Genomic DNA, 14,202 nt, shown 5'->3' with positions numbered 1-14,202 from the left:
CCAGAGAAAGGCAAGGTCTGGGCCCCAGGTTCTCCACACACTCCAGAGGGCAGGTTGCTGGAGGAAGGCCTGCAGGGAAATGCCCTGCCTGCCTGATGTTGGGCTGGAAGAAGGAAAAACAACGACATGCAAACAGAACAGAGAGATGCTATAGGGGGAGAACAAACCAGACCCCAAGGTCCGTGCCTTATACGGAAAGGGGACAGCTCTTCCTGAATTCCATCCTTCTGATGTGCCAACTAAGACCCGGATGTCATCTTCCTCCCTCTTGGAAGGAAAAAAAGTTTCTAGTTGTCTATTATGTCTCCTTTAGCCAATCATACCTCTCCACACCCCCTAGGATAGCTTGCCCACTCCTCCCCCTCCTAATCCCTTATAAGCCCCCACCTCGCTGACCAGGTGTGACTTCCCTGGCCTGTAATACCCAAACTGCGGATCATCACCCAGGAGTGGCACTCAAATAAACTACCTGGCCCTTTGTTGCCGCTCTTCGCTTGCTTATTTCAGCTAAAATTTATCTTACACCTGAGACTCCAAGCAGGGAGCCAGGTGGAGAGAGAGGCTCCACTCCGCAGGTGGGGTTTCACTCCTTACCACCTCACACCCATCAGGACCCCAGAAGGAGAGTGGACATGCTTCCTCTGCACACCGCAGCCAGAGGCTCCCAGACTGCCCCTATGAAGTGCGAGGGGCCCCGGTTCGCCACCCATCCTGCCTTAGGTCAAACAGGGTTCAGGCAGGACGGAGCCTCAGGAACACTTACGGGGTGAGGGGCTCTCCATCCGGTCCACCCCACCTCCTCTGTCTTACAATACGCACAGTTGCCATGAGGGAGTGGGAGCCATACCCAGCCTCAGGTCTTTGGACACAGTCCTCAAGGCCATAAAACTATTAATCCTCCCTTCCCCCACCTCCACACACACACATTCCTTTTCCTCACTATTTACAGATGCTTCGATGTCTCACTCGTGCCCACTGGAGCCCCTCTCAGGGACGCTGTGCAGATGCCAGGAGGGTGTGCATCCCCAGATGGGGCACGTATCAGTAGCCGGCAGAAGTCCAGGAGGGCCCATACCTGAGCACGTCGTCCATCAAGGCTGCGTTCCTAGCCTCGATTGGCACAGCCCCTGCGGTCTGATAAATAATAATCACTACAATAATAGGGGCTGCGAGTGCTAAAGGAACCCTGGCAACGCCGCCCTGAGTCAAATAATCACCATAGTAGTGGCTGGCATGCGTTGCGAGCTCTCCGCACTGGTGTCAGTCCGCCAGTCATCGTTATAAGCCGTCGTCTCTCTTTCATAAGTTAACGAAAAGTGAACCCAGAGTGCGTAAGTAAATTGTCCCAAATCCCAGAGCTAGCGAGTGGGGAGCCAGAGCTGGAAACCGGGTGGTCTGGCTGCAGAATCCGTGCTCTCCAACTCCTCCTTATTTTGTCCCCCTGAGCTGGTGAATGAGTAAACTTGAGCGCCGCACGGCACGCCCAAGTGGTTAGGCAGGTAGCTCTGGCCCGGGGCAGGGGGCGGAGACTCGCCCGCCCTGGGATCCGAGAAGGCCCCCTGGAGCACGGGTAAGGGCTGGGCCTGGAGGCCGCAGCCTCAGCCAGCGGAGGATCTGCGGAAGGTAGAGGCACCTTCTCAGATGGGCACGTCCCGCGCCAAGGCTGCCAGGTGTGAAGGTCAGGTGCGCGGGCCGAGAGGCAGCTCTGCCCTTGGAAGCCGGTGGCCCTCGTAGCCCACCCTACCGCAGCCGCAGGGGGGCCCGGGCGCCCCGCCAGGGCCTGAGCCTTGCGTTTTCCGGGAGCTCAGGCTGCGCTGGCGCCCTTCCCTGGATGAGCTGCAGCCTCTGGGCGCTGGGTCCTTGCCCCCGCCGTCTGTCGCTGCAGGGCCGGACACGACGTGGGACCGCCCCCTGCGCTTGCCCGACGGCCCTGCGCCAGGCTTTAAAAGCCTGCCCCGGGAGGGCTGTAGGCGCGGACAGACGCGGAGACCTGCGAAAACAAACAACGGCCCGCGCCCCGACTGCTGACCGGAGCAGCCCCATGACGGGTAAGTGTCCTCGCCTCCCACCCTCGCCCCCAGCGTGGCGCCCTGCCCCTCAGCCATCCTTTGGAGCATTTTCTTCCGCCCGCTGGCCCCCGCTGGGGCGCAGTCCCTGCCCCTCCTGCCCGTGGCTCCGTGGAGGCTGCGGGGCTGGAGTGGAGGGTAAGGCCCGCTCCTCACGACAACTGAGGGTCCGGAGCGGTGGGGGCCCGCCTTCTCACCACCCCACTAAGTCTAGACCCCAGAGCCCGGGAAATTATGCATCCGCACGTGACCCGAAGGAGGCACCCTCTTTGCCCAGCGGGAGGGAGCGTCTCAGCGCTCTCAGCTAGCGTTCAGCGGGAGTGGAGCCTCCCAGGTCCCGGCAAATGTGGGGGGCGCAGGTGCCCACAGCAAAGGGTCCCTGTGTCTCAGTTTCTCACACCCAGTACACCACCACTCAGCTACACTCCCCTCCACCTTATCCAACCGACTCCCCATAGAGTTTGGAGGGAATGTGGGAGGCGTTTTAGAGAATGTTACAGAATTCAAGCATGAGTCCAGCCCACAAAAGGTTCCAGGACCCCAAAGGATCAGGCTCTGAATGCAAACGAAGGCATCATCCCGTCCTCAGCTTTCCTTAAGTACACGATGCCATACCCAGACTCACCCTCAACCCTGAACAGGAGCCCAGGGAAAGAGAGGTTCTGTTAAGAGAACTGTTCATTTCAGCCAGAATCCCAAGTCCAGGGCCAGCTGCTTTCCAAGGGAAACCAGAAGCCTCTGCCCAGAGTGCTAGGACCCCAGGAAATTTGGCTAGCCGGCAGCACCCCTCCCTAGCAGACAAGGGAAGTCTGCTTTTGTGTCACCCCTGGGGTCTGAGCCAAGTGGCATGAAGAGGAGTGGCTTTCCCCAGGCCTCACAATCCTGGTGGTCTCTGCCCCCAGAGCAGGTGGCCCTGGTGATTGGGGGCATCATTGCGGGGCTGCTGTTGTTGATCGGGGTGAGCTGCTGTCTCTGGAAGAGGATTTGTGCTGTGTTCGCCTATAAGGAGCTGCCGGGGACCACAGCTGCCTCCAGCGGACAGGGGTGCAAACTCTACACACCATGTGCCAGGACCCAGTCAAGCAGGTGAGGCTGGATATGGGGCCACACAAGCTCCTGGCCAGGCTTAGGGCCCTCCTTATGGAACTTCCTCTGGAGTGGAGTGCGCAAGGTCTGTTTATGGAGCACCACCTCTGTGCTGTCACCACAAAGAAACCCTAGAATCACAAGCTCTGAGGCAGGTATTATAAAACCCATTGTCCAGATAAGAAAACTGAGGTTCAGAGGACATAATGGCTCCATATAGAACAAGTGGTATCTAGCAGAACAAGCATTTGAACCCACCTAACTGACTCCAGGGGCTGTGCTCTTTCTCCAGCTCCTTACTGGCTGGGGGCAGACAAAGGTTTGGTGCTGTGTGTGTGTGTGTGTGTGTGTGTGTGTGTGTGTGTGTGTGTGTGTGTCCTTGTCCTTGTGTGGGCTCAGAGAATGGTTCTGATGCCTCCTCCTGGGTCCTGCTGGCATTTGCTCCTCCAGCCTCTGGCACTTTACCCCTATGAGCTGAGCATCTGAAGCCACACCTTTCAGTGGCCACCTATATGTCATCTCTCTGCCTCTGCACAGGCCGAGTGTGCCATTTGTGGTGCCCCCTTCCTACCAAGACCAAGACTGGGTGCTTATGAACAGCAGAGAGTGGGCTCAGGCCCCACAGGATGCCTGCCCAGCCCCAGAGCTCCCACCCTACACCCCCAGTGGCAGCCTTGGTGAGTGTTCCTGCCCCACATCACTGACACAGCCTGGACCAACAGCCTCTCAACAATGCCCCCAGTCACCAGGGCCACCTGCTCTGGGAAAGAGACCACCAGGACTGTGATGCCTGGGAAAGCCACGCCCCTTCCCACCACTGGCCTTCCGGGGGCAGAATTTGGGCAGCAACCCTATCTGCTTGGGTTAGAACCCAGGAGTGACACAGAGACAGACTCCCTGTGCCTTCTGGGGAAGGGTGCTGCTAGTGAGCTCTGCTGGATCTCCGTGCAAAAGCCATCTCACCTGGGGGTCTAGAACTCTGGGCAGAGCCTTCTGATTTCCCTTCGAAAAATTTGCCCAGTGACCACTCTTTCCAGGTACTTGGGTTTATCAAGTGCCTTCTGTACCCCAGCCTTGCCCAGATGTGGCCTCATGTGCCATTTTGGAGTTAGACCTCACCACACCTCTGTATAAGCAGTAAGCAACAGATCTGGGACTGGGGCCCTGTTTGCCGGGGCACAGAACCTGTGCTGAGTCCTGCTCCAGGATGTTGGGTTGGCCGAGGCAAAGAATATAACTTTCTGCCCACCTCTTGGCTCTGAAGACCTCCCAGGAGACCTTCCCAGGAACCACCCAGTTATCAGCCAGGGCCCTTTAATTTGAAGGGGAAAAAAGGAGACAATATGTTGTCACTGAGACATCCCCTGGACACCATGGACAGGGGCCAAGCCAGGTGCTGGGCACAGGGGGCAGGGGTTGAATGAATTTTGTGGACTATGCTAGGGGCCCCAGGGCAGAGGCAGGCCTGGACATGCAATCATTTGTGCCAAGAAGGCTTCTTGGAGGAACTGCACTAGAAATAGGGGCTGTGTTCAGTCTGGAGAAGGGACTAGGGTGGCTGTGTTCAGGAGAAGCCAGTGAACTGCCTGGTGGAGGCTCAGCCAAGAAGGTATGGGCCAGGAAAGGGGTGCAGTGAAGCCCAGAACTTGCTGTTCCCTATGCCCTACCTTCCCCTGGCCTGCCAGATATCCCAGCCCCTGTGTTGTAGGAGATGCATGCATAGTGGGGACCATCAACCCAGAGCTGTACAAGTTCCTGGAGGACAACAGTGAGACCGACTTCCCTGAGGGCTGCCTGGGGCGGCTGTGGTTCTCAGTGGAATACCAGCAGGAGGCCGAGCGGCTGTTGGTAGACTTGATCAAGGCTCAGAGGCTGCAAGCCCCCTCAGAGACCTGCAGCCCCCTGGTGAAGCTCCACCTGCTGCCCGATGAAAGGCGCTTCCTCCAGTCCAGGATCAAACGCAAAACTGCCAACCCACAGTTTGATGAACACTTCATCTTCCAGGTACAGCCTCCGGAGTAGGCAGGGTCTGGTGCCCTTAGGCCTCCTGAGAGACATTGTATAGGAGAGCCCTGGCCTCCTGTGCTAGCCAGGGCCCTGCTGGGCCAGGGGCCCTGGTGCCACCAGCTTGCTTTATCCAGCCTGCATGGTTACGGCCTACAAGAGCCCTGACCCCTCATGGTGGGGATAAAGGAGAGCCTAGAGGAGTGTAGGGGCAGATGGCTAGGCTTCTTGTGTCCAGGTTGCCTGGAAGGGAGGAAGAGAAAGCACATTCTTGGATCACGTACTGAATGCCAGAATCTGGCCCATAGGGCTAGGAGGAAGCACCTCAAAGCCCTGGAATATTACGGGGTTTCTGGCAAGGTTACCCAAGGAAAGTGGTGGCCCCTTGGAGTGCGGCCAGCACTCGCCTCTCCGGTCAGAGGCCAGCACAGAACCCGAGAGCCTTCCGTGGCAGCTGGTGCTTTGGCTGCGCTGTGCATGGGCTGGCCCTGGTCTGAAGGAGCCAGGGCGCTGAGCCAAGCTCACTGGGGCCTGGGAGCTTCGGCAGATGACTGGGGGCCCTTCGGGGAAGCTAGTCTTCAAGAGCTACCTAGAGGCCTTGAACAAACATTTTCAAGAGCTGTGCAGCAGGCTGGCCGGCAAGTTAAGGAGGGGCCAGTCAGCATCCAGCAAGAGTGAAATCTTAGGCCATAGCCCTGATTCTTGCCTTCTTCGGGGGCTGACAACTGAGAAGAGGGGTGGCAGGAGGCCCAGCCCTGGCCAGACTGTTGGTACCAAGGCTGTGAGAATTCACAGGTGAACTTTGGGACATTAAGATCCAAGGCATGCAGCTGACTTGGTGACCAGCACAGCCACACGTCATGCTCACAAACTTATTTTTCTTTACTCATCACTTCCCCACCCTGTCCTTGCACCAACCTGATCCTGGCCTGTCTGTGCTTTAAGGGGAATGGGGAAGGAAAAGAGGAAGAGAAGAAAATCAATATTAATTAACTATCTGCCATAGTTCAGACACTGTGGTTGTGGTTTTACAGCACAGGGAATAAGAACCATTATCCCATTTTACAGGTGAGGAGACTGAGTCTCCGTAAGAGGAGAGGTGGGGTGCCCAGCTCGGATTCCCCAGACTCCAGTGGAGGGCCTGCCACACTCATGTGCAGGCAAGGCATTTGGTGGTCCTGTTAAATGATAGATTCTACTTGTTAGGCCTGAAGAAGGGTCCACAGCTCTGCATTTCTAATGAGGTCCAGGGTGCATGGATGCTGCTAGTCTTCAGACCACATTCTATGTGGGTGGCTTGGTACATGCTACTCCCCACCTTGGAGGTCCTGGTCCCACTTCTGTGAAGGGTCCCCTGAGAATACCTAGGTTTGGGGTGCATAGGTCACTGTTGAGACAACCCTCAAAGCTCCTGTGTCCAGAGCAGCATGCTACCCCCTCCCATCCCTTGCACCCCATCGAACCCCCTCCTGGGCCCTCATCTCCCCCAGGTATCCAGCAAGAGCATCACTCAGAGGGTGCTGAGGTTCTCCGTGTATCACGTGGACAGGCAGAGGAAGCACCAGCTCCTGGGCCAGGTGTTTTTCCCCCTGAAGGACGAAACCCTAGAGGGTGACTGCCGGCGCATCATCTGGAGAGACCTGGAGGCTGAGAGCTTGGAGGTAAAGGTCAAGCTCACCAGACAGATGCCAATGTGAGCAGTCAGCATGTGTGGCCCAGCACCTGTTGGCTGCCGTTAGCTCTCAGCATACTGCTCACCACTCCCACACTCAGGTGGCAGCCCCAGCCCAGAGCTGCATGGCATGGGACAAAGGATGGAGCCACCCCTGGGAAGGGGGGGACCCTGAGGTTCTTTAGCCCTAGAGGTCAGATTACCTGGAGCAGCTTGAAAATTTCCTTTAAATTTCCATCCCGATCAGACAGCTGTGAAAGGTGACACCCCAAATGGGCCAGCGAAGGAAAATACCCCCTGTTCCCTTTCCCCCAAGAGAACCCACACAGCTCAGAATAGACTTTGGAATCCCTCAACCTGGTTCTCATGCCTGTGTGACCTTCAGCAAGCCCCCTCCACTGTGTAGACCTCAGTTTCCCCAGTCTGTACAATGGTTGGTGAGCTTACAGGAGGAATGAGGGTGTCACAGACAGCCTGACTGCCGGCCAGGAGGAAGGCAGTGCAGCTCCTCCAGCACCTGGCAGGGTGACAGGCTGCTTTGCCTTCGGCCTCTCCAGCCTCCATCAGAGTTTGGTGACCTCCAGTTCTGCCTCAGCTACAACGACTGCCTGCACCGCCTGACCGTGGTCGTGCTGCGCGCTAAGGGCCTCCGGCTCCAGGAGGACCTGAGTTTTGTCAGTGAGTTTCTCTTCCTGGGCGGTTCCTGTCCTGAGAGCTCCTGCCTGAGGCTGGAGGCTCACCCTCCCCCTGGCCACCCAGCTTCTGCTTCATAAGGGCACATGTGTGCTCACCATCACCTGAACCTTGCCCTCCCACTGTGGACAGCTTGGGCCAGAGAAGCCATTTCCTGGAGGGCTCCCCCCACCTCAGGGCCTGATGCTGGCAGGACTAGAAGAGGATCACAGGCCCACAGGTGGTGGGCTTCCTCCAGCCTCCCAAAACCACAGCCCCCACTCAGGCTCACTCCACACATCCCACTTATGTGGGCCCCTCTGCCACCTGTGTGTCAGCTGGGTCACTATAAGCAAGCTGGCATTAGACCTTCCACAGCAGATCCAAAACCCATGTAAGCCCACCCCCAAAAGCTTGGCCTTTGAAGGAGAAGTTAAGGGGACTCAGCACCCAGAAGTGAGGGTCTTCACCCTTGATGGGGAGCATAGCCGTGTGGTGCCAGGCCCCGGTAAACAAGGGCCAGCAGAGCCGCAGGTGGTTCAAGAGGCAGAGAGGAAGGAAGAGGAAGGGAGCTGAGCTTTGCCTCAGCCCTGAAGCAGTACACTGGTCAACCCTGTTTCCGCTTGTAATGCCTCCAGCTGCAGCAGCTGAGAGTAAGGGGGCCTTGGCACCTGGGGCAGGCATGTGCCCCCGCAGCACGACCTCTGCAGGCCAGATCCTGAGCCCCTTCCCACCCTTCCCAGCCCGCAGTTTGTACTGCTTCACCACAGGTGTGTCTGTCAGAGTGTCTCTGATGAACCACAACAAGTTTGTCAAGTGCAAGAAGACTTCCGCTGTGCTGGGCTCCGCCAACCCTGTGTACAGTGAGACCTTCAGCTTCCAGGCTTGCCCCACAGAGCTGGACACTGCCAGTCTCAGCCTCACCGTGCTGCAGAGTGCCGAAGGGGACAGTAAGGATGCTCCCCTCCCCCGGGGCAAAGGAAGCACTGCAATGTGTTCAGGACCCTCCAGGGAGGTTTCTGTTCTCTGCCTAAGGAAACGAACCTGAGAGAGGCTGAGATACTTGCTCAAGGATGCAGAGCTTGCTGGCAGGAAAGCTGGGATTCACATCCAGCTTTATCCCAGTTTAACTGTCCATGGCACCCTAGAAAGAGGTTAAAGGATGGCCCCCACTCCCTCCTCCTGCGGCAAAACACCAGACAGTTGGGGAGGCAGCATGGCCGCCTGCCACCAGCCAAGTGACCTGATGCTATGGGTTGTTGTGTGCCCTGCATCACCTCGTGTCTTCTAGACAAGCCTTTGGGGTCCTGAGTGGGGTTCAGGGTGGATGACAGAGTGGAGTTACCCACACTGCCCCCCACCCCAGAGTTCCCTGCCACTGAGCCAGCTGAGCTATCAGGCTGGGTGGTGTCATGGGCCAGAGCTTAAGACCCTTTCCCACCACAGCTGGTGGTGAAACAAAATTGTTGAATGCTCCCTCTGATGTTGGGATGGGTTGCTGGAAGGGGGCTTCTCTCCAAGGCGGCCCCTTCCTCCCTCAGCTCTTCAACAGAAGGCAGGCTTAGGAGGACCCACTAGGAGGGTGAGGGCAGAGTGGGTGGCCCCAGGGCAGGCTCTTCACCTGGGCTTCCCCTCCGCCTCCAGCTCCAGAGTGAAGTCAGGGCCCCCTGGGGGCTGTCAGCTCCTGCTTAACAAGGGAGGGGACTCACTTCTTCCTTTGAGAGAAGGGTGTGGCTGAGGAGATGCCGTCTGTGTGCTCAGAGAATAATGTCGTTTCCCTCCCCACAGAGAGCCACCAGCTGGGCAGGGTGGTGGTGGGCCCCTACATGTATGCCCGAGGCAAGCAGCTGGCACACTGGAACGAGATGCTCAACAAGCCCAAGGAGTTGGTGAAGCGCTGGCATGCGCTCTGCCGCACCACCGAGCCCTGACTCGCCGGGCCCTCGGGCCTGTTCAGCAGCCCTCTCTCCCCACAGCCATGTGTGACGCTTCATCCAGCATCTCACTGGGCTGCCAGGCCAGCCGGAGCCAAGGGAATGTGGGTGCTGATGTGCAGAAGGGAAGGGGGGCAAGAACGCCCCCACCTGGGACAGCAGTGTGGCCAGTTGCTGGTCACTATTCGCCCACCAGAGAGACCCTCCTGACTCATTCTGTCCTCCTTCACCCATGGGGCAGCCTGGACTTAGAATCTGGGCCCTTGGCCGTCATGGCCTGGAGTAAACGTGGTCACCACCTGGACTGGAATCTCAGGCACTGGGGGGTTTTCCATTTGGTGACAGCACAGCTACGCATGCTGAATGGAAGTTCCCGGTACACTTGGTTCCGCCATCTCGGAATGCCAATGTGTTGATGCAAACCCTCTGCTGTTTTTCAGCTGTAGTTTCTCTGTGTTCTGCCTAATGGAGAAAATAAACTGCTCTTGGGGAAATAGTAGGGAGCAGGGGATGTCCAAGCCCTTATGTAAGTTGGTTCACAATACACAGCTCAATCTGAGAGTTGGGTTCCCATGTAGGTTGGAGCAGTCACAGAATGCCCCCAGCTCAGGGATCACAACTTCTGGTGTCAGGATCTGTGGGAGAATGCTGTGAGAAGCCCGCCCAGATACCAGGTGGTGGCCAGGTCCTTGGTGTCCCCACCCTGGGCCTGCTGAGGAGGACCTCACCACACTGCTCCCTCCCCCTGGGGCTGTGTCCCATCCTGGCCCACATCATGGCAAGTCCTGCCCATTGCTCACTCCACAAGAGTCCAAAACCCCACACCCCTGGTCTTACAGGTGTTCAGCGCTGGTTTCTGTGTCTTGGTTAACAGTGTTCAGATCCTGGAGCTCTCGCTTTGGGCAGGAAATGAAAGTATGTGGCTGAGCATAGCCCATAGGGCTGAAAGCTTTTCCTATAAACCTAGCCATTTCATCATAAGTATTGTGAGTTAGGTGTCTATAAAATTCATTAAGATGGAGTTTCCACAAACCACTGTCCTCAACTCCCAGTAAAGTACTCACCATAATGAGCAGTTATTGTGCTTGTCACTGTCACTTAACAGGCAATTTCTATTTTCACCCAAATGCTGTTGAACTTGTAGAGACAACATATTGTTATTGTATAACTAGAACAAAACTTTAAACCTGCTCTTTTCTTAGTGAAACAACTTTTTCTGCAGTCAAACAACTTCAGCAAAGGAAACTAGTACCTGTTTCACTTGGTTTGTGTGTCTCTTGACTTATTTCACTTCCAGTCTCAATGCACAAATATAGGCTTTACCTGGCAGTGGTTTGTACAGACAGAATATCCCATGTTTGCTTTTTCTCAGTTATTTCAGGTGCACATTTTCAACATAGTCCACACTCTTGTAATGCCTAATAGTGTCATAGCACACACATAATAGGAGTTCTCTGCATGTTTGTATTGCAGGCTACTAAAATGGAACTGTTTCCTTTTCACCTGAGGTCCTGAGACAACAGGTGCCAACCACCCCCACATTTCAAGGGGACGTTCATGCTTATTAGTGGCCTTTTCAGGGCCACTTGGAAGTATCACCTTTGCAGGATTGAGTGGACTGGTATGCCCAACTCACAGCTGAAAAATCTCAATGTCAAGTGACTGGCAGGCTCTCTGCTCTGATGGAGAGGAAGTAGGGGCTATTGCTCTTTTGGGCTGACCCCTGTCTACAGAAATGGTCAGGGCAAAAAATACACAAGTGCTCCCATGGACCAGAGAGAGCTGGCTTGGGTTGTCTCAATCTTGTCTGCAAGGTGACTTCAGCAGGACAAAATCCTTTACATTTCCTTAAATATTTGAGAATCAGCTTGTCAGTTTCCACACCAAAAAGTGCTAGAGTTTGAGTAGATTTTCACTGAGTATATAGACCCACTTTGGGTCCGTGTGTTATTTTTACAACATTGAATCTTCAGTCCATTAACATGGTATATCCTCCTGTTCCTTTAGGTCTGCTGCAAGAAAACTGTTTCTTGGTTTTCAGGAGAGTGTTCTTGCACATCTTTCATTAGATTTATTCTAGGTGTTTTATATTTGTTACTAGTATATAAGATTCTATTGATCTTTGTTCATTTATATCTATGAGTGGCCTTGCTAAAGTCACTTAAATTGTAATAGTTTATCTTTAGATTCTTTGTATTTTCTTTACAGTCATGATCTCTGTGAATGACAGTTTTATTTCTTCCTCCAATCTGTATGCCTTCTTTGTCTCATGCCAAATTGCAGTGGTTGGGTAATTGGGCAAGAAAAACGAAATACATCAGATTGTAAAGGAAGAAGTAACATTATATTTGCAGATGACATGGTCTTGTATATAGAAAATCCGAAGGAATCCACAAAAAACTATTACAGCTAAAAAACAAGTTCAGCAAGGAAGCAAGATTGATATACAAATTGCACTGGCTAGGGCCTTTAGCAGAATGCTGGCTACAAAGAGTGATGGTGAATATCCATTTCTCATTCTCATCTTAGGGGAGAAGTTTTCACTATTGACTATTTAGTTTGATGCTTGCTATAGGACTTTCAATGTACTCATGATCATGTAGTCTCAATTTGTTAAAAGTTTTTTTTAATCACAGTGTTAAATTTTATCTAATACTTCTCTGCATCTTTCGAGATAATCAGACTTTTATCCTTTATTCTTCTAATGTGATTAATTATATTGATTGACTTTTGAATGTCAAAGAAAACCTACATTCTTGTAATAGAAACCAGTGGTGTTTGTCTATGTGTGTATGTATATATATATAATACTTGGACTTGTTTATTTAAAATTTAGATGTATTTGCTATTACTTTTTTATTGCTTTTTAATATCCTTATATGTCAACATCATATTTAAAATCATTAATGATTACAACGTTACTTTTGTAGAGCAGTTTTACATTCACAGCAAAATTAGGGGAATGTTCAGAGATTTTTCATAACAGCCCCTGTCCCACCCATTCATAGCCTCCCCCATTATCAGCCTCCCCCACTAGAGCAGTGGAGTATTAGGTTCATACTCAATTAAAATTGATATTTTCCTGGTGGACTGAACCCTTTATCATTGTGAAATGGCTCTACCACTCATAATGGCCTTTTTTTTCCCCATTTTCCCTATATTTCCTCAACTTACTCATAGTCTTATATTATTGTTGTATCTCTTAAATATAGTTTTTTAAAATCAAGTCAGTCACCCTCTCTTCTGTGTATTTAGTTCTTTTACAATAGATGTAATTACTGATAGAGTTGCGTCCATGTATACCATGTTACAATCTGTTCCATTTGTCCTACCTATTATGTTTATTTTCCTCTCCTTTGTTGCCTTCTTCTGGATTAATACATTTTTTAAAAATTTCATCTCCTCCCACCCACTCATTGCTACTTACACAGTCTGCTACTATTCCTTTAGTGGTTTCACTAGAGATTACAACATATCTATTGTATATTATAGTCTAATAGAAATTTTGCTTTTTATCACTTCCAAGACAATGCTCTGATATTAAATGATAGATAGATAGCCAGATGTGAGCAGGGAAGAGGAAGCGGTACTTCAGCCAGTGTTTACAACTGGCTAGATGGCTTGCTTATGTTCTACAAATTCTGTGTAAGCTGTTTCCATGGAATGTGGAGTAAGTTGTAAGTAATAGAATGGCCAAAACTGGCTAGATCCAACATGGAGGAGAAACTGACCCAAATTTTACCCCAAAATTCATCACCATGGTAAAAATCATGCCCCTCCATCATTAGCATAGTAAAAATCACACCTCCTGCATGCCATGACAGTTCTGATGGGGACCAAATATAGTAAAAAATTCCTCTGCCCAACATGAGGGTGGAGGCAGCGCAAACTCCAGGAAGACTCCACCTGTCCCCTCTGAAACCTAATATTCATCTCCCTTCATATAAGAGGCTCCCTATAGTTCCCCCAACACAGCCACCTCTGGGGTCTGCCTGCACCCCAACTCTCAGGCATGTAATCTTTTCTTTTTCTGAATTTTATTTTCCAAATAAACTCTTAATGCTCAATGGCCCTTCTGCATCCATTCTTGAATTCTTTCTCACAATGAGACCAAGGACCCATCTCTGGCAACACTTCCATTCTATTTTTTTTTTTTGGTTATTGATATTATTCATTTTAATACCACATATAATTTCCACCTAACAGGACATTATTGTTATGTTCAGATAATATTTATTTATATTCACCCACATATTTAATCTTTCTTTTCCTTTTTTATTCTTTCCTGCACTTCTGGGATTCTGAGATCATTTTCTTTCTACCTGAAGAACTCTCTTCAGTGTTTCTTTTTGTGCAAATCTGCTGGAAGCAAAGTTTCTGTTTTTGAATAGAAACATCTATTTTAAATACAATTTTAAAGGGTATTTTTGTGGAAATAGAATTTTAAGTTGACATTTTCCTTTCTTTCAGCAGTTAAAAAAGATATTGTCTTCTCCCTTCCATCATTTCTATGACAAGGGAGTCATCACTGCTATTGCTTCTCCTTTGAAAGTAATGTATCCCTCCCCTTGCCTACCCCCCAACACTTGGCTTCTTTTAATATTTTGTCTTTGTCTTTGGTTTTCAGAAGTTTGAGTATGGTTTTCTTTTTATTTATCCTGCTTGGGGGGGTCACAAAGCTTCATCAATTTTGAAAGGTTCTCAGCCTGTATTTCTTCAAATATGGCTTCTGGTCCATTCTCCCTCTCCTCTTCTTTTGAAAGTCCAG

General features: G+C 51.9%; 1 protein-coding gene across 2 annotated transcripts; it reads left to right on the top strand.

Moving 5' to 3' along the window:
* The first annotated feature begins 398 nt into the window (after nucleotides 1-398).
* Nucleotides 399-13,501, top strand: LOC108409237 (synaptotagmin-15-like). Of its 2 annotated transcripts, none has more exons than XM_017679694.3 (8): nucleotides 399-2,048; nucleotides 2,969-3,152; nucleotides 3,690-3,829; nucleotides 4,861-5,156; nucleotides 6,647-6,817; nucleotides 7,386-7,506; nucleotides 8,244-8,450; nucleotides 9,289-13,501. In XM_017679694.3, exons 1-8 carry the CDS (start codon nucleotides 1,832-1,834, stop codon nucleotides 9,429-9,431), a joined length of 1,479 nt encoding a protein of 492 aa, XP_017535183.3. In that variant the 5' UTR covers nucleotides 399-1,831; the 3' UTR covers nucleotides 9,432-13,501. The 2 variants fall into 2 exon arrangements, with proteins under 2 accessions (XP_017535183.3, XP_017535184.3); XM_017679695.3 differs by having other exon boundaries at nucleotides 401-2,048; nucleotides 8,271-8,450.
* Nucleotides 13,502-14,202: the final 701 nt, after the last annotated feature.

The sequence above is a fragment of the Manis javanica genome, chromosome 7 (genome assembly GCF_040802235.1).
Source record: "Manis javanica isolate MJ-LG chromosome 7, MJ_LKY, whole genome shotgun sequence".
NCBI classification, from domain to species: domain Eukaryota; kingdom Metazoa; phylum Chordata; class Mammalia; order Pholidota; family Manidae; genus Manis; species Manis javanica.
Note: the sequence above shows the minus strand (reverse complement) of the source record. Positions and strands in the feature narration are given on the sequence as shown.

What these genes read in the sequence shown, in the direction of transcription:
- LOC108409237 (XM_017679694.3), top strand. Translation starts at nt 1,832, where the DNA reads ATGAGCTGCAGCCTCTGGGCGCTGGGTCCTTGCCCCCGCCGTCTGTCG. An exon ending in CCGGAGCAGCCCCATGACGG is followed by an intron (nt 2,049 to 2,968) that starts GTAAGTGTCCTC and finishes CTCTGCCCCCAG; the next exon opens with AGCAGGTGGCCCTGGTGATT. An exon ending in GGAGGACCTGAGTTTTGTCA is followed by an intron (nt 7,507 to 8,243) that starts GTGAGTTTCTCT and finishes CACCCTTCCCAG; the next exon opens with CCCGCAGTTTGTACTGCTTC.